General features: G+C 40.9%; 1 protein-coding gene and 1 pseudogene across 1 annotated transcript in view; one reads left to right on the top strand and one right to left on the bottom strand.

The window, feature by feature from the left end:
* Nucleotides 1–1,161: 1,161 nt before the first annotated feature.
* LOC114039072 lies at nt 1,162–1,513 on the bottom strand (annotated as a pseudogene).
* Nucleotides 1,514–11,485: 9,972 nt separating this feature from the next.
* Nucleotides 11,486–22,224, top strand: part of VAV3 (vav guanine nucleotide exchange factor 3) — a 465,753-nt gene continuing 455,014 nt past the window's right edge. The window contains exon 1 of the mRNA XM_027856780.1: nt 11,486–11,878. Within this exon, the coding sequence (XP_027712581.1) occupies nt 11,675–11,878 (204 nt within the window). The 5' untranslated portion in view covers nt 11,486–11,674. The remainder of the gene's footprint in view (nt 11,879–22,224) is intronic.

The raw sequence follows: 22,224 nt of genomic DNA on the forward strand, positions 1-22,224 counted from the left end.
CCCTGAGAGTAAGTAAGGAGGTAGGAAAGCACAGTAGAGACTACAAACCTCCAAGTATAATACTAGTGGGTATAAGTGTTACTGTGATAGCTACAGTTTACTAGACAGTACTGAATCCTTTCTACTCCCTTCTCTCTGCTGGAAAAGTAGAGTATGAGAAGATTGTAATGTTAGGAAGGAAAGCTAGGTAGTAAAGAGCTTTAAATGCCAAATAGAACATTTTAGATTTGATTCTGGGGGTATTTATTGAATAGAGGGCTAAAAAATCCTTACAAGGCATTTTACCATTCTATTTAACCTCTTCCGAATGGTTTCCAATCTTATCGGTATCCTTCCTAGAATATGGCACATATTCTTCTGTTTGAGGAGGAAAAGAGGAAGAAATGAGTGATGATAGTAGTTTCGAACTGTACAAAATCAAGGACTTGTGGAAGATCATTGCAAATGGCCTAGGTTTTTAGTAAAGCAGTAAATGCAGAGATTAAATAAGGGTGATGAAAGGCTTTGGGGAATTGAGGAGAGTGGAAAAGTTTAGTAATAGCCAATGGAAGGAAGAGGACCTGAATGTATAAGAGCTGAATGAAAGGAATGCTGTGGAGCAATTTTCCCCTCCTGATTTTACTTCTAATTTTATGAACGTTGACACCTTGCCTTAGCTACAGAAGTGTCTGGGACCTCTTCACCTGGGAATATCCATCCATTGGTCCCTGAGGTAACCTAATCTCCCCGGAACATTCTTCCACCATGCTGGCCCCGCTTCTCCCACTGGTGAGTTCTTCCTGGGACCTCCATTTTGTGGAGGGACCAGATCCCCCGTATTTCATTCATCCTCCAGCTTTACTTCTAACTTTCCAGACTTTGACAACATATCTCAGCTGCCTTAGTGCCTGGGGCATGCTCACTCTGAAACATCTATTGCTAGTCAGCAACCTTTTCACTCTGGAACATCCCTCCACCATGCTGACTCCTTTCTCCCATTGGTAAGCTTCTCCCAGGGTCTATATTTTTTAAAAAAAAAATTATATTAAGTTTGTTTATTAGTGATTCTAAGTGTTTTTTATAACAATTAAATGTGATAAGTGAATTTAACACATTAGAAGAGTTCTATGATATCTGTCCATAAAAGACTGATTATATACTATACAAACTATGCAAATTGTACAAAGCCGGTTTTCAGTGCCTGTTCAACTGAGAAGAATCCTATTCAGCACACTTCTCCTCCTGAAGTGGTTCATACTGAGCAAGCTTTGCCTTCAACTTTTTGTTTTCTTCTACCACAGCTTCATATTTCTCTTTCACCTCTGCCAATTCTAGGCGAAGCAACTCTATTTCCGGATTTTCTGGAGTCGCAGCTCCTAAGTGATGCTTTAGAAAATCCAATGCGCTATTGGGTTTTTCTGGTTCTTCATACAGGGCGACCCATACTTTGGTGAGCGTGTCCAGCACTCCCGACTTCTCTAGGAACCTCCGGAACTGCTCCCGCTTCGAGTCGACGGCTTTGTAATGGGCCATAGGGACAGCGGCAGCGGGCGGCGTAGCCTGCGCGCCCCACACCGTGGCTGCCGGGTTCCTGCCCAGGGTCTGTATTTTGAGGAGAGGCTGAGGCTGGCAATCCATTCTCCTCCCAGTTTTTCTTCTGACTTTCCAGATTTTACCAGGCTGCCCCTCCTCCCCTCCAGGTACTTCACCTCACCTACTTTTCAGTTCTCTTTTTTCGTGTTATCTTCCTTGGCAAGAGTGTAAACTCCTTGAGAGCAGGGACTGTCGTTCTTTTTTCTTGTATTTGCATTACCAGTGCTTAGCACAGTGCCAGGCACATAGTAAATGCTTAGTAAATGTTTGTTACCTTCTCTTTTTGCCTTGTAATTTTTTTTTTTATATTTCATTGGACTTTGAGTCAAAAGACCTGGGTTCAGACCCACCACTTACTAGTTGTGATTATGGAAGAGTTGACCTCCTAGAACCTCACTTGCCTCATCTGCAAAAGGGGATAATGACTTATACTGCACATCTCACAAAGTGGTTGTGAATAAAGTACCACTTTCTTGGTTCATTTTCAGTTAACCTTGAAGATGCACCAGCCTATACTTCCAGTTGGAACTCAAGCTCTCACTCTTAGGCCTAAGGTTTCTGATTGCTGAGCATTTATTCACCTCCTCTTTCCTGGGTCTACACCCTTCATACCCCACTACTTACTAGCCATTCTTTTGCCATACCACAGCCCTTCTCCACTCTCATCACTTGCTTTCTATTTCCGGCTTCGAAAGCAGTTATCAAAAGAGCACTACCGTTCCTAGAAAGGATGTCCATTAATTGCCCTATAACTCCAAATATCAACTCTCAGTCTTCCCTGTTCAAAACACTCCTCCCTGGATGACAGTCTCATGTAGGTGTAATCTTTCCCTCTTAAAATATAAGCTCTTTGAGGGCATGGAATGTCTTATTTGCTTCTATTTGTATCTCTAGCACTTAGCAGAGTACCTGGCACATAGAAAGTACTTAATAAACCTTTTTCATTCATTCATTCATTCATTCGTTCATTCATCATAAGCCCTAAAATGTTCATTGTTGTTGTTATATTGTTATTATTTAGCAATAAGGATTCAGTTATCTTGTCCTGGGTCTTAATTCACAAGAGAATCAGCAAGGTGTAATGACAGTATTTCAAGTACTCTGGCTTAGCCCTTACAAAGTGAGGAAGGCTATATCTCCACTTCTAGGGTTCTAGGGATGCCCCTGAGGAGTTGGGGTATCAACTTTCTCTAATACTCATCCTGAGTCCTGATTTTTATATGGTTCCCCCCTAAATGTTATCTATTAGTGACTATTTTCTCAATTTCAATCAACAAATTAACATCAATTAGCTTTTACAAAAGGATATTTACTTTGAACATACAGCAAGCATAAAGTATAAACATTTTCTCCCCAAACCTGGTAGGCATACTCTCCTCTATGTTACCTTGGTCCTGGGCAGAGTGGGCTCAGAATTTAACACAGCTTCTACATAGTATTGGTCTCATTAAGTATTTGCTCAAATGTGGCATGGCTTCTGGATGAACCCTTGCCTCACCTACTGATGAGCTGGCTCCCCAAGGTTGCTTCTTGCTCCTCAGACACTCCAATCTAGACTGGCTGGCTGAAAACTCCAGCATGGACTCCACTCTAGGCTCTATGAGTAGCCAGTTCTTGTGATTTTTGAAACTCATAAGATTGTAGCCTCCAATCTCTTCCACTTAAAATAAAAGAACAAATACTGAGGCAAAGAATCAAGACCTGTATTCATGGGCCACATCTTGACCTTGGATGGGGAGGGCCCAAGGTCTCTTCTTTTACACTTGGTTTTCCTCGTATCAGTCAGTCAACCATCATTTATTAAGCACCTAGTACACGCCAGGCACTTTGCTAAGTGATGGCATCAGCATGGAATAAATTTCCTGAAAAGACAACTGGTTCTGGTAAACAAGTTCCTTTTGAATGCCCACAATTTTGGTGATACAACCAATCAAACATGCTCTTCTTCAATGTGTGGCTAGCAGAATGCAGCTAGTTGGGGAATGTCTAAGCACGCTCTAAAATTGATATGGAGATTGTATCAGAGACTCTCTGTGCATGTTCATAATGATTAGGCACATTGACTAATCCCCCACTTCAAAAATAAACCTGAAACATAGGGGATCCAAGATTGAGTCCCATCTCTACTACTCATCATGTGGTCTTTGGCCAAACTCTTCGGTTTCTAAACCCTAAACTTCTTCATCTGAAAAATAAGAGGCTCTGGACAAGATTTCTAAAATACCAACCCACACTAATATTCTATGACTTTTTTTCTATTGTGCTGTACATTGACTTTCTTAGTTGTTCTAAATGATGGAATTGTTTTGAGATGTGGAACAATGGGAAAGAGTACTTGGTGCTTATCAGCTCTTCTTTTTTTCCCCAAGGCTAAGACAACACCTGTCAATTATCCCATTTTTTCAATATCCAGTGAAGGAAAAGGTGGTAGTCAAATGGCATAATTAGTCAACAAAAAAGCAGGCCTGTAATTTTCCTGAGACAGAATGACATGCCCCAGAATGCAGTGAAAGTACTTTATTTGGATGATGTAATCTTTATCATGTCATATCATCCTCTTTATACCTCTAGGATTTCCCTCATGCCTGGAAGCATGCCCTCTTCATCTCTGCCTCATAGAATCCTTCCCTTTCTTCGATACTAATGTCAAGTACTGTCATCTGTATGAAACAATTCCTAAACCTCCCCCCCTGCCCTGCTGCCCACCTCCCAACTGCTAATAACTTCCTTCCCAAACTGCCTTGTATTTAACTACTTTGTATTTATTCTCCTTTATCTTCCTCATTAGAATGGGTGCTCCTTGAGAATCTTATCCACTGTATTTGTTAACCCTTCAGCTAGCCTGTAATAGGTATTTATTAATTGCTTTTTGGTTGGTTGATTGATTCTTAGCACATGTAGGCTTTGCAGTTACCATCCTCACCCTCTTCCCTTCCACTGGTATCGGAGGGCCGAGTCCCCAGAGCCAGGTTATTACTTATCTCCTTAGAATCTAAGGTTGGTCCTGAGGGGGTAGGGGTGTCTTTCTAATGCTATAGCTCATGAGTTCTCACTGATGTGCTTCTTCCTATGCTTATCATCAATTAGATAGTGTCTCTTAGGTGTTACAAACAGGTATTTACTATAGGAGTAGAATTAGTTAAAAAAAAAATCCCATCTCTCCATTCCCCTTCTGCACTCCAAATCTCCAAGTACACACAGAGTCCAGGAGACAGTGAACTGGAGCTTAGAAAGAACATGTGGCAAAAAGGGTAACATAAAAAAAAACAACAACACAAAAAAGCCCACAAAAAAACAAGGGGCAGCTAGGTGGCACAGTGGACAGAACACTGACTTGCTTTTACGAGGGCCTGAGTTCAAATTTGACATCAGACACATAACACTTACTAGCTGTGTGACCCTGGGCAAGTCACTTAACCCCATTGCCTAACCAAAAAAACAAAAAGGGTAACTTAAAACTCTTGAAATCTTTCATCTGGAGTCCTCAAGATCTTTCCCCTTGGGTGTGATGTAGCTTTTCTGCTAGACTCTTTGAAGAACCTCAAATCTGTCTTCCTTCATTTTGTCTAATCTGTTCTTGGCTTCCAGTATAAACACTACCACCAATTGCTGCAGTCTCAGGGATTCTGCTATGACACTCATAAAAAGTCTAAGTCCTTTGGTCTTCCAAAGCTTGCTAGGTCCTCCTCTGGTTGATCAAGGCACTCTCATTTGTCCTCCCACCCCCACTCCTTCTCAGAGGTAGCTCTTTCTTCTGTTTGCTGTCAGATGCTCAAATCTCTCAGTTCTGAAATTGGCTCAATATTTTCTAGCTGGCTCAGAGGGTGACCAGGTTTCCTCAGCCAATTCAAAAACACTTCTTATGCAGCATGACTACAGTTAATCCAATGGTTTTGGGGTTTTTCTGAACTTTGTCCAAAGACTTTGATGGATTGAGACATACATGGTTAAGAATAGCATTTTAATCTTATTCCTTCCTTTTTTAAGTTGGATGGATAATTGATCTATCTCCTCACCTTTACAGATTATTTGATCTCTCCTAGCATGTTGTGATTAATAAATGTTTATAGTCCTGTGTCTCTTGTAAAGAGGAAAATTTAGGCTTGATTTCAAGAAAAAACACTTTCTAACAATTAGAGCTACAGAAAAGTCAATGAATGGGTTGCTTCTGGAAGGAGTGGACTCCTTTCCCTGGCAGTTTTTGTTGTTGTTCATCCTTCATTTTTGAAGAGGATCAATGACATCATGGGGTGATGTTTAGACTTGAATATTGATCCAGAGTTGTCAAAGTCCAGTGACAAGACAAAAGTTAGTACTACTGGTGATGGATGGCCCCAGATGCAGTGGATGACCTTGGTGTCTTTGATGTTTTTAGGCAAAGGCTGGATGACTACTTCTTAGACGTTGTAGAAAGAATACTTTTTTTTATCAGTATGGGTTCGATTGCATAGTTTTGAAGTCCCTTCTAGCTTTGAAATTCTGTAATGCATAATAATAATAATAATAATAATACTAACTCTAGTACCTTAAAGCTTACAAAGCATTTTCCTCACTGCTACTCAGGAGGCAGGAAGTACAAGGATAATTACACCCATTTTACAGATCAAGAAATGAGGGTCAGAGAGGATTGCCTAGGGCTACATATCTAACAAATAGCAGAGTTAGGATTTGAACTCATGTTTCTTGAGTCAAAGACCAGAACTCCAGACCTTGACCTCTCTTCTCCTGATCCTCCTGGATCCATAAGTCATCTCAAAGAAAGATTAGAGAGCAGGAGAAAATGGGACGAGCTGGTTCATATTATACTTTGTTGTACCACTGTACTTTGGGGGAAGCAGATTGCTTTGGCTTTATAGCACTGGGCAAATGTTTTACAATAACACATTAATAGGAACCTACAAAGCAGATCTGAGCACCTACCACCTGATTGGTCATCATTCTGGCAAGAGAGAATGTGGAACTAAAAGCTAGGGAAAGAGGCCCACTGTCATTTCCTTTCCCAGAATAAACATGACATGAGGCCTCCCTCCTGACTGTCTAACGTCATTTAACATCTCAGTGAATTGGACAATACCTCTAGTCTGTGCTTCACAGTCTTCTGTTCTTTTGTTCCTTGACCTTCTTGACTTCTTGAACTGCCTAGGACAGAGTCCAAGAATCCTAGGGTTGAAAGGGGCTCTAGAAGTCATTTTATCCAATCCTCACCTGGAGCATGAAACTCCTTTATGATAGATGAGACAAATAACTGGACCAGCTGGATGGCACAGTGGATAGAGCACTGGGCCTGGAGTCAGGAAGACCTGAGTTCAAATCTGGCTTCAGACGCTTACTAGCTGTGTGACCCTGAACAAGTCACTTCACACTTTGCCTCAGTTTTCTCATTTGTCAAATGAGCTGGAAAAGGAAATGACAAACCACTCCAGTCTCTTTGCCAAGAAAATCCCCAATGGGGTCACAAAGAATCAGACACGACTGAAACAACTCAACAACAACAAAAGAAAAATTGTCTACTTGCTCACTTCTAGTGATTGTACTACCCAAGGAACCTTCCATTTCTGTCTTTGGACAGCTTCAATTGTTAAGAAGTTTTTCCTTATCTTGAGTGAAAGGATGCATGGTATAATAAAATGAACACTCTACCTGGAGTCAAAGAACCTGGGTTCAAATCCCACCACTTTTACTAACTATGCAAGCTTTGATTCAACAAGTGTTTGTGGCTAAGTAACCAAGTAACATAACCTCTTAGACTTCAGTTTCCTCCTTTGTAAAATGAGTGGATTGAACTAGATAACTTATAAAGCCACTTTTAGCTTAAAATGCATGATCCTGTGAGTATGGCTTCCAAGAACTCTCCTTCTTAAATGGAGGGAGGAAGGTCTTTCTTCTGTCCTTTTGCATTACACAGAATAATATCTGCCCCTGCCTTCCCATGTCTCATCTTCTAAAGGCTAAGCATTCATGAAGTATTATGTATTGTAGGAAGGGGACTAGGTAAATTCAATTGATAAAAAGAAAAAAGTGATTATAAATTTTCTTCACTCTGCTGCCATTTGTTGAACACAGTATTATTAAAGACTCACCTAAAACCTAGTTTTATCTGAAACAGAATGAAATAATTACTTACTTTTACCACTTATTTCTAGAAAACTTGTCCAGTAAAAGTTATCTTTGGGCCAAGATGTGGTCTGAAATGATGAATTATAAATAGTGACTTTGTTTAACAGAAACAGTATATAAAATACATTATGCTTTATTTACCAAATACATGGCATAACAGATATTTACGTAGTGCTTTAAAGTTTGTAAAAAGTATGCAAAGACAAAAACAGAAAAAAATTCAGAATGGACATGAAAAAGACAGTTTTGTGACTACCAAGTTGAAATTAATATGCCCCTTACCACGTCACACCTATCAGATTGACTAACATGACAAAACAGGAAAATGATAAATGTTGGAGAAGATGTGGGAAAATTGGAACACTAATGCATTGTTGGTGGAGTTGTGAATTGAGCCAACTGAGAGCAATTTGGAACTATGCCCAAATGGCTATAAAATTGTTCATACTCTTTGACCTAGCAACACCACTTCTAGGTCCGTATCCCAAAGAGATCATAAAAACAGGAAAAGGATCCACATGTACAAAAATATTTGTAGCAGCTCTTTTTGTGGTGGCAAAGAATTGGAAATTGAGGGGATGCCCATCAATTGGGGAATGGCTGAACAAGTTGTGGTATATGAATGTAATGGAATACTATTGTGCTATAAGAAATGATGAGCAGGCAGACCAGAAAAACCTGGAAAAACTTATATGAACTGATGCTGAGTGAAGTGAGCAGAACCAGGAGAACACTGTACACAGTAACAGCCACATTGTGTGATGACTGACTTTGATAGACTTAGCTCTTCTCAGCAATGCAAGGATCTAAGACAACTCCAAAAGACTCAGGATAGAAAATGCTATCCACGTCCAGAGAAAGTACTATAGAGTCTGAATGCAGATGGAAGTATACTATTTGATCTCCTTTTCATTGTTTTGTTTTGTTTCTTCTTTCTCCTGGTTCTTCTCATTAGGTCTAGCCCTTCTTTACATCATGACTAATGGGAAAATATACTTAATATGAATGTATAAGTAGAGCCTATAGCAGATTGCATGCCATCTTGGGGAGGGGGAAGAGAGAGAGGAGAGAAAATTTAAAACTCAAAATCTTATGGAAGTGAATGTTGAAAACTAAAAACAAATTACTTGCAAAAAAAGAAATTAATATACCCTTAAAATCCTCTTTTGCATTCTTATTTGCATACTGAAAAATCATTTCCCAACACTGTATATATCTTGTATTTACAACTTTTCTTTTCCACATATTGTCTCTGACATTAGAATGTGAACTCCTTAAGAGCAGGGATTGTTTTTGCTTTTGTTTGTTAGCATGGTACCTGGTACCTAGTAAGCACTTAATAAATTCTTGTTAACTGACCAATTGAAATGTTCAAGTTTATTGATGATTATATTCATAATAAAAACCTCAAGATGTTAACAACTGGTATTTTAAAGTTCCTAAGACATTTTACATTGATTATCTTATTTGAGTGTCATAATACCACTTCGATATAGATAAGAGCTGAGGATTTACTAGATTTGCCGGTGGTGGCATAATAAGTAATTGTCAGGAGGGAGATTTGAACCCAGGTCTTCTGGACTCCCAGTCCAATGTTCTTCACACTATTGCCACTATGCACAATGATTCTCTTAGAGTCTAAGACTTAGACCATTGATACCATCTGTATTGAAGGAAAAAGGAAATCACTGAGGAAGGATGCTTGGCGAGGAAAGGAAATCCTCTGACTGATTTATTTTTAAACAAGTATACATAGAATACTAAAGTTGGCACATGCTAGAGAACAAAGACATAGCCCACCATGAAATATTACAATATAAAACAATAAAGAAAAAGGGGGTGGCTGGGAACCACACTTATACAGGACACAGAGAGTTATGCATGGCAGTATCTTGCTAAACATAATATAAAACTTTGGTTGGGGGTGGGAAGAAAAAGAAATGTGCAGTGGAAATGAATGCAAGACAGCTAGTAAGACACCTCACCAGAAGTCTTATTTACAGAATGTATAAAGGCTCCACTTAAAATCACTGGCATCTGTTCTGGGACCAGTAACTATAGCTTCTACTTAGCTGTGGAAGCATGGAAGGGCTGCTGCTGGGTGTGGTATGCTAGAAAACTTTCCTGTTTGTATCTAAACTCTGCCCTAGCTTATTTGAACACGCTCAGATCGACAGGGAAAACCTATAGGATCCTCTATATGTCAGAGGTTTGTGGTCTGCCTTTTTTGATCCAAACCTGAATTGTCATAGGAATAGGAAACTCCATTCACAAAAACTAAATGCAATAGTTTATAGCCTTAGGGAATTGGATGGGCTCACTAAGAGGTCTAGCCTAAGGTCACACAGATAAGTATATGTTAGAAGCAGCACTTGAACCTAGATCTTCCTGGCTCCAAAGACAGCCCACACTGCCATTCAAGGAAATTTCCCTTTAATAAGTTTTAATGGAATCATCACAAGAGATGAAAAGAGTAAGGGCATTTCAGAGCCAAAGAGGCCAGACTAGAAGTGGGAGGACAGCAGTGCAGGAAAGTCTTTGTGATGAACCAGGTTTTGCAGCAAAATTGGCTCTTTTCTGTAGGAAACACCCCACTGGAACACCTTGAGTTTATAGAAGTACAGCTAAGTCAACAAGCATTTATTAAGTGCCTACTATGTGCTAGGCATTGTGCAAAGTGCTGGGGATACAAAAAGGGCATTAAGAACAAAACAAAACAACACAGCCCTTTTCTCAAGGATCTTACAGTCTAATGGGAGAAACAATATGCAAACAAAATGTAGACAGAACAAATTGGAGATGATCTCATTAACATTAAAAGGGATAGAAAATGGCTTATTGAAGAAGGTGGAATTTTAGCGGAGACCTGAAGGAAGTCAAGGAAGCCAGGAGACAGAGATGAAGAGGGAGGGCATGCCGAAAAGTTTGCGTTCTAACAGCTCAGAGGTCAACAGGGAAGAGGGGGCAGTATGTGCAGTATAATTGTGGGAAGAGTCTCCAAGGACACAGAGGGAGGACCAGGCAAAGTGAGAGTGCTGCTGTCTTTGAAACCACTAATAACCTGTTGTCAAGATCCCTGTAATCCAGAGCACCCGAATTTCCCTGGGGAGGGGGTGTGGCCCCCTATTTTGCCCAATGTGACATCTCAGCCCTGTTTCCTCTCTGCCTGAGCTCACTGATAAAGCTGCCCTACTGAATACCCTGGGGTGGTGATGGTGGTGGTAACCTAGTGGAAACTCTTGTCTTTACTTGATCTGATGATCTGCCCTAAGAGGCAAACCACCATGGGCCCAGAATGCCTGTCCATGGCTGTAGCTGAAAAGCATGTCCGGATGCTCAGACATTGACAGGTAGAAAGGGAGGGCTGGTGGGCCAGGGCTCATCGCGGGTGACACTTTCCCCACCGGGCCGCCCCACTTTCTTCCCCAAACTGACGTCCTGCCGGCTTCCTCAGCTCCCTTCCACCCTCCCCTCCAGGGAATCCACAGACTGTAACGAAACTGGCTCGGGCTGGGGAGCTAGCTGGGCATGCTCAGTAGCCGGCGAGGTTTTGATTGCGAGTAGGAAGCTCCTTTGCACTCTACCGGGGCTGCAGCTGAGGCTGCTGACACGGGGCAAGTAGCAGACGGAAGAGAGCGAGCGAGCGAGTGAGCGAGCGAGAGTCACTGCAGCTGCTGCGGCTGCTGCCGCCGCCGCCACAGAGAGTCGGAGCAGAGGCGTCCCGAGCTCGGCTGCGCTCAGAGCTTTGCCGGGTGCGCCGCCGTGGCAGCCGAGCCCTGCTTGACCGCCCCGTTCCGGGCAGGGGATCCCCGAGCCCTCCTCCACTGCGGCACACACCTCTCTCCCTTGGATAGGGTTAGGGGAAGAAAGGGGGTGTCCGTAGCCCGCTGTCTGTGTCCCGGGAGGACGAGGAGGAGGAAGCCTCGGCAGCTCCAGCATCTGTCTCTCTCTCCCAGACCGGCTCCGATCCTGAGCTCTGTCGGGCATGGAGCCTTGGAGACAATGCGCTCAGTGGCTCATCCATTGCAAGGTGCTGCCCGCCAACCACCGGGTGACCTGGGACTCTGCCCAGGTGTTTGACCTGGCTCAGACCCTCCGCGATGGAGTCCTGCTCTGTCAGCTGCTCAATAACCTGAAGGGTCACTCTATCAATCTCAAGGAGATCAACCTGAGGCCCCAGATGTCCCAGGTAAGGAGAGGGGGAGCAGAGCGTCCCTTTTCTCTCCCCCCTTCTCACCTCCCTGGGCCATATCTCCTTTCCTCTCCCGTGTTCCTCACCCCTCCCCTTCCTCCCGCTAGCATCCCCCATTAATCATCTGGCTAATTTCTTTGTGTAAATGCAAAGATCTTCTAGGTGCTCCCTGCCAGCCTCTTATCTCTGTCCTCCCTCCCCCTTCCTTGGCCACTCTTGGCTTTTTCCGTATCCCAGCTGCGAGAGGCGGTTTAATCTCTTTAACTGAATTATCAAACTCTGGAAAGATGATATAGGAATTTGTAAAAGAGGGATGGTACTTTGTGTGTGTGTGTGTGTGTGTGTGTGTGTGTGTGATTTGAGAAATAAAAGTTGTCTTAAAGTGCATCTCACATATTCTCTCACTCCCAAATACCAACAACAGGAATGAAGCAGGGGAGGAATGGGAGATGATGAAATAACATTTTATTTTCCACTTCGCTCTTTGGGTTTGGCTAGGCTGCTTCCCCTTGTTTTCTTGATCTGCATTTTTGAAAGAGGAACCATGTCACAGAGAGTGTGGAATCTAGGAAGTTGAATATGCCCAGTACCAGTGATTGTATGAGCCAAAAAAGAAAAAAAAAGGGGGGGGTGTGTGGGGTCGGGTCATAAAACTGCTGCTGCCCTCTGAAGGTCTCCCGCACATCTCTCCACTGAGATGTTTAGTATTTACAGCTCTCTTTAAACCACGTGAGAAACATGAGTCCAGCCTCTCTCAGCAAAGAGACAGGAAACTACAAATTCAGGTTGACACTATTCACTTCTCCCTCCCCTCCACCTCCCGCCTCAGGTCTTGCTACATATTTTGTTCCTGTGTCAGGGGCCACGGTAAAAAGGTCCGTCTCTGAAGTTGCCAGGATTCGTGAGAGTCACATGCAAAAAGGGGAGCTCAGAATTCCAAAGGTTGAATGAAATCTTTTCCCCTGCTAGAATGTTTTGGCCAAGAAAGCACCTTAAGAGGATTCTATCTCAGTGTTCCTTGTAACAACTTTAAAGAAGACTCATAACTTCAAAGGGTAGAGAGAGGAACAAAAAATAAGTTCCCATCATCGCATTTTGGAAATCTCAGTCATTGAATGTTTTTAGAGTCAGGGGTATTGTGATATATAGCCCACACTAATCAGTCTGTAGACAGGAGCAGCAGCAATAGCATCTTTGTAAAGAGAGCTATATTTGCTGAGTTAATTAACTATGGATGCTTAAGTAAGGTTATGTATTTAGCTCTTTGAATTCATGTGTCAGACTCTCACGATGGCCCCAGTGTAACCCAATCCCATGGATACCCTATTGATTGCCTTGGTTTTGGCTTCTAGGTGCACAAGCAGGAAGACATGAGGGTACTGATATATTCTATGCTTTCACTTGCACTCAGTTTCATCATCTGTAAAATAGGGGAAATAACACTTGAAGAGCCCTGAATCTGGAGTCAGAGGAGGGTTAAAATCTCACCTCTGATGCTTACTACCTGTATGACCACGGACAAGTCGCTTAATCTCTCTGTGCCTCAGTTTCCACAACTGTAAAATCAGGGTGTTGGACTAGAATCTAGTCACTAGATAGTTTCTGAGGTCCCTTTCTGGCTCTAAACCTATGATTCTATGAATTACTTGGTTTGAAGGGTAGTTGTGAACTTTGTAAACTTAAAATTTTATATAAAATGAACCTTTAAGATTTTGTGATTCTTTTATACGTCACATTAATTCATGTAACAAGCATTTGTTATGCTCTGATATTAACTGTGCCATCCGTTTCACCCCTGAGCCTCAGTTTTATCATCTGAAAAATGGGTATAAAAATACTTATCTATCCCCAAAAAGGATTGTTGGGGTGAGGGGGATTAGGGCAGAACAAAGTACTTTGGGAACATTAAAGTACTATAGAAATGTGAATCATTAGGATTATATTAGCAACATCCAGAGCAGCTCTCCAGATTCAGAAATTCTTTGTGGAGCACAGGAGTGCTCACCAAGTCCCATTGCTTAGCAATCTATAACATGCTTGAGTCATTATTTCCTACCTTGCTGCAGCCCCTTCTGGATGGCAAGATCTGTTGCATCAGAGTGGAGACCAGCAGCAATAAGTATTGTCCAGGGCTCTGCAGAAACGAGTCTGGATCTCCTGGGTAATGGAAACGTCTGAGTATAGCTGAATTTACCGGTTAGCTGAGGTTAATTTAATTTTTCATACCACAAAACTTTACACTAAAAAAAAAAACTTTTTCAATTAACTTCTTCCTAAGTTATGTTACGTATTTCCTTATTTGAACAGAATATACTAAAGCTAAATTAACTTTTCCTCAATGATTAATGGTTATTAGTGTGGCATAGTAAGAAAAAAAAACAAAGAGCAAGAAAAAAACAAAGAGACCTGATGGCTGAGACCTGGCTTTGTCACTAACTAGCTTTGTTAACTTGAACTAATCATTTCTCTCAGCCAAGGAGGGAGTTGAATTTGATAGCTAACACTCCTCTCAGTACTAATGATACAGGTTGTTGAAATGGGAGGATTGTTGGAAAATTGAGTCAGAATAATGGTTTTGAGTCCAGGTGTGGGGCCCCTGTGGCCTCAAGGCCACATGTGGCCCTCTGGGACCTCAAGTGTGGCCCTTTGACTGAATCCAAACTTCACAGAACAAATCCTTTAGATTCAGTCAAAGGGCTGCACTTGAGGACCTAGAAGGCCACATGTGGCCTTGAGGCCACCCCACCCCTGTGACATTTCCTAAAAGTATTTGTGGCCATGGCTAAGTCATTTAACTTCTCACTTAGCTATTTCTTTGTAAAATGGGAATAATGATGCAGAAAATACATACTTCATCCAACCCAGAGAAAAGTGGTTTGTAAACTCTAAAGGGACAAAGTGGATCTATATCTTCAAATTTTATTTAAACATTTTAAAATTTATTTTATTTTTAATTTATGTAATAAAACAAGCATTTCCATAACATAGTATAATTAAAAAATATGATTGCTTATAAAACTGCAAATTATGTACAACTTCCTATCCCTTTTAAAGATATAATAAAATTATTATGTAAATTTCTTTTCCATTTTTTCCTCCCCTCCCCTCCTCATGCCCTAAAGGTGGCTACCATTAGATGCAAATATGTATAATATGTAAATTTATTATATATCTGTACATATATGTATTGATATACACATTTATTATACATTTAACAACTCAGCCTCCTGGCTTCACTGGAATCCTTTAAGTCCCAACTAAAATCCCATCTTTTACTGGAAAACTTTCCTAAACCTAAACAGTTCTAGTGTCTTCCCTCTGTTAATTATTTCTTATTTATCCTATATATAGCTTGTTTTGCATACAATTATTTGCTCATTGTCTCCCTGATTAGATTGTGAGCTCCTTGAAGGCAGGGACTCTCTTTTGCCCTTTTTGTGCTTAAGACAAAAGGCTTTTGTGCCCTAGTGCTTAAGATGGTGCCTGGCACATAGTAGGCACTTAATAAATGTTTATTGATTGATTGAGATGTATGTGTGTGAGTGTGTGCGTGTGTGTGTGTGTGTGTGTGTGTGTGAGTATGTGGTTATGGCACTTCTGTTTTACAAAATACATTATTTCATTTGCTCTTCATAACAGCCCAGTACAATTCTACAGTTAATGTTACAGTATATCCATTTTACAGAGGCTAAGTGTCTTGTCACAAAGCTAGTAAGTATCAGAGGCAAGATTTGATTCTACTCTCTCTTGACTTCAAGTCCAGTATTCTTTCTACTATAATATGCTGACTTCCATACTGGGATATATAATATAGTGATACCTATATCTGTTTAATCTATCAACAATCTATCAACAAACATTGTTCTAGGCTCTGGGAATACAAAGAAGAATTCCCTGCCCTTAAGAAGCTTATGTTTGGGGGAAACATATAAGTACAAAAAATTATTGCTGTAATTGCAAGCTGCCTGATTACTTATGTTGGATTAATAAAACAGCAACTCATTGCATGTGGGCTATTTCTACACTCAGGAAGCAGTGAAAACCACAATTGTTTCAATGTTATTTTTGCTTTATGAGACCCAAGTTGATGTGAACTTTAAAAAAAAAAAACTACCTCAACATCCCCCCCCCAAAACAAACAAACAAACAAAAAACCCCAAATATTTTGGAGATCTATTTATACTTTGTTTATTGTTTCTTCTTTTGGAATATTTTTCAAGAAAAGTTCACATAATCACTTATCTATTTTAGTTAGTAAACACTAACTATTCTGCAAAAAAAAATTATGAAAGTATACATTCGAACATTGAAATGTGACTTTGATTAATGAATATTTGAGTAAGGTACTGCAATGGATAGAGCTTCGGACTTGAAGTCAAGAAGTCCTGAGTTCAAATCCAGCCTCAGACACTTACTAGCTGTGTGGTTTGGGGCACGTCATCTAGCTTTGGTTTCCTCATCTGTAACATGGGGATAACAATAGCACTTAACTTATCAGGTTGTTGTGAGGATTAAATGAGATGATATTTGCAAATGACTTGCAAACTTCAAACTTCTATATAAGTACTAGCTATGATTATTATTCTTATTAATTTTATAAAATGTAACAGCTCACATTTATGTATATGTAAGCACTTTTCTCATGAGAATCTCAAGAGATAGGAAATACAGTGATAATGATTGCATTTTCTGTTTGTTAAATTTTATAGATGAGGAAATGAGGTCTCAGAGAGATTAAAGGATATTCAGACCTATGGTAGGCTTTTGAATTTCAAGTCTTGTGCTCTCTCTGTTATTCAGGGCTACTTCTTCTCCTCCTTCTCGTTCTTGTCATCATCCTCCTCCAATGAGGAAACTTTTGATGAATAAATTTTTTTAAAATTTGACACTTTTTAAATGAGATTCTAAGAGACCATCTAATATTGAAAGGAAGACTGATTAGCTAATTCAATAATCCACCAGCTGGTTATCCTTCTATTGTCAACCCTAATCTTTGTTTATTTGAGCTAAAGTCTTCAGACTCCTTAGGGCCTAGGCAATGGGTGATTGGGCCTTAATTTCCATAACTATGTGGGATTTCCATGCATCTTAAGAGTTCCAATCAAGATAAAGGGAATTGCTTAAGGTAGCAGTTATCTGCCCTCCAGATAGAAATGAACACAGGTCCCTAACTCATAGATTTATTTGTTGTTCTTTCTTGCTATGGTTTAATCTTCTTGGCCTTGAAGCCCAGAGGCATGTTACATGTGTACTCTGAGGGCAGACCCATGGTCCCACTAGCATGATATTCTAGGCAAGGCATGTAGCAAAGGCCTAGTTAAATGCTAGGTCAATTGTGTATTCCGTTTCTGACAGTAGCAGGGAGGGATAGAAACCTTTGAGAGCTCCCTAGTGCCTACAGAATGTAGTAAATTGCTAAACATTGCATTCAAGATACTATTTTATGGTGCCAACTTCCTTTCCCCATCTCATCCTCTCACTCACTCCTCATCACTCACCCATATTTCATGCCATTTATATAAACATGGAAAATGTATGTTGAACCCTTTTCAAGGTCATTTGTAAAAATAGAGGAGGCAGTGTTGCACAGTGGAAGATATCCAAAGACTGGTTCAAGCTCTTCCACTTAGAATTTGTGTAACCTTACACAATCACTTGACTTCTCTGACCCTCAGTTTCTTCATCTGTGAAAATGTGGAGTGTGGACTCGATGACCTAGAAGGTCCTTTCTAACTCTACTTCTATGATTCAATATTATGCTAAATAAGATGGACTCTATAAGCTATCATGCCCCTTCCAACTCTAAATCTATGATCCTTAGCAGTCTAGAATCATTATTTGGATATTAATTGCAAGTGATCAGTCATATTACCTGACTGTGGTATTGCTTTTGCAGCTAGGGGGCTCCATAGTGCATAGAGCATCTGGGCCTGGAGTCAGGAGGACCTGAATTCAAATGTGACTTCAGACACCAGCTGTGTGACCCTGGGCAAGTTGCTTAACTCTGCCTCAGTTTCCTCATCTGTCAACTGAGCTAGAGAAGGAAATGGCAAACCACTCTAGCATCTTTTCCAAGAAGACCCCAAACGGGGTCACAAAGAGTCAGACATGACTGAAAATTGACTAAACACATTGCTTTTGTAGCCTATTTCCATTTATCTCTGTGTCTTTTGTTAACAGCATTCTGTCTCTTGATAGATGTGTGGCATTTTGATTGCTACTCTAAGGGTGAGCAGCTAAAATGGACAGCCTCATGGTTGCCCTTTCTTACAATGGGATAAGGAGAAGCTAAGATGGTAGAGATAGAAAGGGATATAAGATAGGATAGAGAAAGACAAAAACACCAGAAGACAATGGGGACATATATTTTATCTTTAAATATTTGAAAGGCTGTCACGTGGAAGAAGAATTAGCCCTTGAGGTCAGAAAGAAGGGCAATCGGGTGGAGTTATAAAGAAGTAATTTTAGGCTTAGTAATTTTAGGGCAAACCTCCCAAGAGTTACAGCTATTCAAAAGCAGAAGATACCTGGGGAGGCAATGAGTTCCCCCACATTGAAAGTCTTCAGGTAGAAGCTTAATGTCTCCCTTGTTGGATAGAAGGGATTCATATGCTAGACCAAGGAAGGGAGAGGTCCTTTCAAGCTCTGAAATTCTGTGAAAGAGGGAGAAAAAAAGCAGAGCAAAGGATGGATGTGCTGGGATTGTTGCTAGATCCTAGTGTCCAGTCTGTCCTAGCTTTCTTTTGTGCAAACAGAATTGATGGCTTAGGACCCTAGCTAATGATCAGGCATAACGACCTCTCTCCAAAATGCACCAACTGCAAACACTGCTTGCCAGGTCCTTTGCACGCTCCTTTGAAGTGGGTTATTTTTTTCCCATGAAGCCCTTTCTCCCACTAGATTCACATTGCCTATCAGTGGTATCAGGGAAATGTCAGAGCTATCTGAGAAGAGAGTGGGATAGAGTAATATATTGTAACTGACAAGGCATCAGGAGAATTATTCTTTTCCATTCTTTCTTTACTACATATTAGGCAGTCAGCCAGCTGAAGTGGGAGCACCAAAGGCATGGTCTACTTCTGGTCTTCATTCATTAGTGTTTTGAAATTACATTTTCCCCCCTACTATGTAAATCTTCCTTGAAATTGTTTTCACAAGAAGTGTGGTCAGCTTTCCAGTGATTACTTAATGAGAAACCAGTATTATGTGCTACTCACTTGGGAGTTCCCTAAAGAGTCAATTAATATGGAATATTTAGTGATATACTTGATACTCACCTTCCATGTTTTTCAAAGTAGGGTACTTAAAATAGATCTGTAACAGCTGGCCTGAATAATAAACAAGCCTGGCTTTGGGACAGGCAGGATGCTGTCAAGATTCTTTTCTTCATGGAATCACAGCATCTTAGTAGGTTAGAAAGGATCTCAGAAAGCATTTAGGCAGACCCCATGCCTGCACAGGAATTTTCACTTGAGGGTTATATTCCCTGTCCTAAAGTAAGATGTCCCAGGTGAGGAAGCATCATAATTTGGTAGAAAATGTACAGGGATTGGAAAATGTCAAGAGGCCTATATCCCAGTCCCAGTTGTGACATTAACTAGATAGTGACTTTGGTTGTCTCTTTGTTTCCTAACTTACTAGACTGTAAACACCTTAACTTGCATGTAGTATCGGCTTAATAAATAGAATGTATTAAAGGTGAATAATACTAGCCCTACTTAACTCAAAGTGTAGCTGTGTGAATAAAGTGAAATGACGGGTAGGAGTGATTCGAAAGGTGCTTGGCTGCACACATACACTTCTAGTATTGAGAATGTGGATAGAATAAAAAGAACTCATTTATCTGGTATTTTTGGGCTTCAGGGGATAATAATTAATCTATAAGTACTTATTAGCGTACTATGTGCTAGATATTATGATAGGTGCTGGGACTGCAGTACAAAAGTGAGATGGGATCATAGATTTAAAGCTGGAAGGGACCTCAGAGGCCATAATGACCAACCTCCTCATTTTGCAAATGAGGAAATTGGGGCAGTGAGAGATTAAGTGATTTTCCAGTGTCCCACAGCTAGAAAGTAGGTCTGAGGTAGGATTCGACCCCAGATCTTTCTGACTTCATGTCCATTGCCCTATCTATTATGCAATGCCAATGAAGTCCTTGGCTTTAAGGACCTTACATTGAATCAAAGGTATGCAACACGTGTCAGGGAGAAGATACCAGAGCAGGGCACTATGGCCAGTTGAGACAGTAACGGGGATTGTGAATGGAACCGGAAGGCAATGGTGTCATTAGCCCCTTTCAGTGATGATATTGATTTTATTATTGTTCAGTTGGCAGGAGGTAGAAAGTTGCAGTGGATGGAGGATCAGAGTCAGGGTCTCTGGAGTTCACCTCATTTACCTATTGCATGGGGCCCAGAGGTTAGGACTGATAGTCTCCTCTTGGCCCATTCCCCCTATGGCTCCCTGTCTTAGAGTAGTCTGGTTTCTCATTTTGAGCATGCATTCCCATGTGGGCTCACATTAGCTCTCTACTATTGACTAAACTAAGCTAATATGGTGGCCTATGGAGACTGGAAACCTCTCTCTGTGTCCTCAACTTTTGATCCACTTACTTTTCCACCTGAGTATCCCAAGTACTGAGCTTGCTTGGGTTCCCCCTTCCCCCAGAGGTGAGTGTCCCAAATTACTTGCTACTTTTTCACTTCTTCAGAAGATGTGGTTTTGTTGGTGGGGTCTCTTCCTCTACAGTACAGGTCATAACCCCTTAGAGACATAGAGGAAACTCTTTGTTAGTTTCTATGATACAGAAAAAAAAATGCATGACCTGGGTGATGACTATCTAAAGAACCCCTTTGAACTTGATCTCTAATGAGGGCTTCAATAGATTTAATCTGTTACCAATAAATCACCAAGCACTGAATAATTGCCTACTATGTGTCTGGCACTGTGCTACTTGCTAGGGCAGACTTTCTTAACTGGAGGTTATCTATGGATCCCCAAGAGATGTGTGGATAGACTTCAGGAACTCCATGAACTTGAATGGGGGAAAATTATATCTTTATTTTTATTAACCTCTAATTGAAATTTAGCATCTTTCAATTATGAATTAAAAAACAAACAAACATTATTCAGAGCAGTCATTGAGGCTTCACCAGATTGCCAGATAGGTTCATGACACATAAGAAGTTAACCCTTGCTCGAAAAATCCGAACAAAATGAAAGTCTTTGCCCTCAAGAGCCTTACATTCTATCAGTGGACCATGCTTAAGCAAAAGAGTAGAGGTACATCAGATTTACAAAATAAATAAATACTAAGTAACATGGAAAGTAGCCATTAACACCTGAGGGAACCCCCAAAATTCTCACATAGGGCCCTTGAGCTGAGTTTTGAAGGAAGATAATGATTCTGAAAGGTGGAGATGAAAGAGATCATTCCAGGGCACGGGGTTCAGCCTTTGCAAAAGTATGACGTCAAGAGATAAACTATCACGTGCGAGACACAGGAAATAGACAAGTTTGGCTGGACTGTAGAGTATGCAATGAAAGGGAATTGTATATAATAAAGCTGAACAGGTCAGCTGGAGCTAGATCATGAAAGTCTTTAAATGCCAAGTAGAGGAATCTATATTGGATCCCAGAGGCAATAGGAAGTTACTGGAACTTCTAGAGTAGGGAAGTGACATAGTCCTGCCTGTGCTTCAGGAATATAACTCGGACAATTGTGTGGAGCACACATTGGAGAGAGAAGAGACTTGAGGCAGGGGAACTATGGCAGAGGGCACTGTGGAAGTTCAAGTGAGAGATGATGAAGGCCAGAACTAGGGTGCTGACCATGCAAGTGAAGGGAAGGGGTTGGTTCTCTCAATGCCTGAAGCCTTTTCAGCTTGGCAGCCCCTGTCAGAGTTTGGATTCACTGGCATAAATTTCTAGAACCTAGATCCGCCTCTCTGAACTTCCAATAAACCTTAAGAATAGGACTCCAGTAAAAGATTCTGTTATTTTAATTAGAATTTGGACTTCCTGGGCACATCAGAATATTAGCATATTCTCACTGTCCTTGTCCTTGGATTGGGCAGAAACATTTCACCACGAATGCTTTATAGTTACAAAAGATTTTATGGTCACTCTTTCTATCTCATTTATTCCCCATGATTCCCTCTTGAGGGAGATAATACTAGGATATCTCTGTTTTGCAAATGGGAAACCTGTGGTTCACTGAAATGGAGTTACTTGCCCAAGGTCAAAACATCCAGTGAGTTGGAGACTCCAGTCTTAGTCATTTGATCCCAAGACTAGCACTCCTTCTATTGGAGTTTGAGAGGATGGTAAAGCTTTTGTAC

Source organism: Vombatus ursinus, unplaced genomic scaffold (genome assembly GCF_900497805.2).
Source record: "Vombatus ursinus unplaced genomic scaffold, bare-nosed wombat genome assembly UNPS02011613.1, whole genome shotgun sequence".
In the NCBI taxonomy this organism is placed as follows: domain Eukaryota; kingdom Metazoa; phylum Chordata; class Mammalia; order Diprotodontia; family Vombatidae; genus Vombatus; species Vombatus ursinus.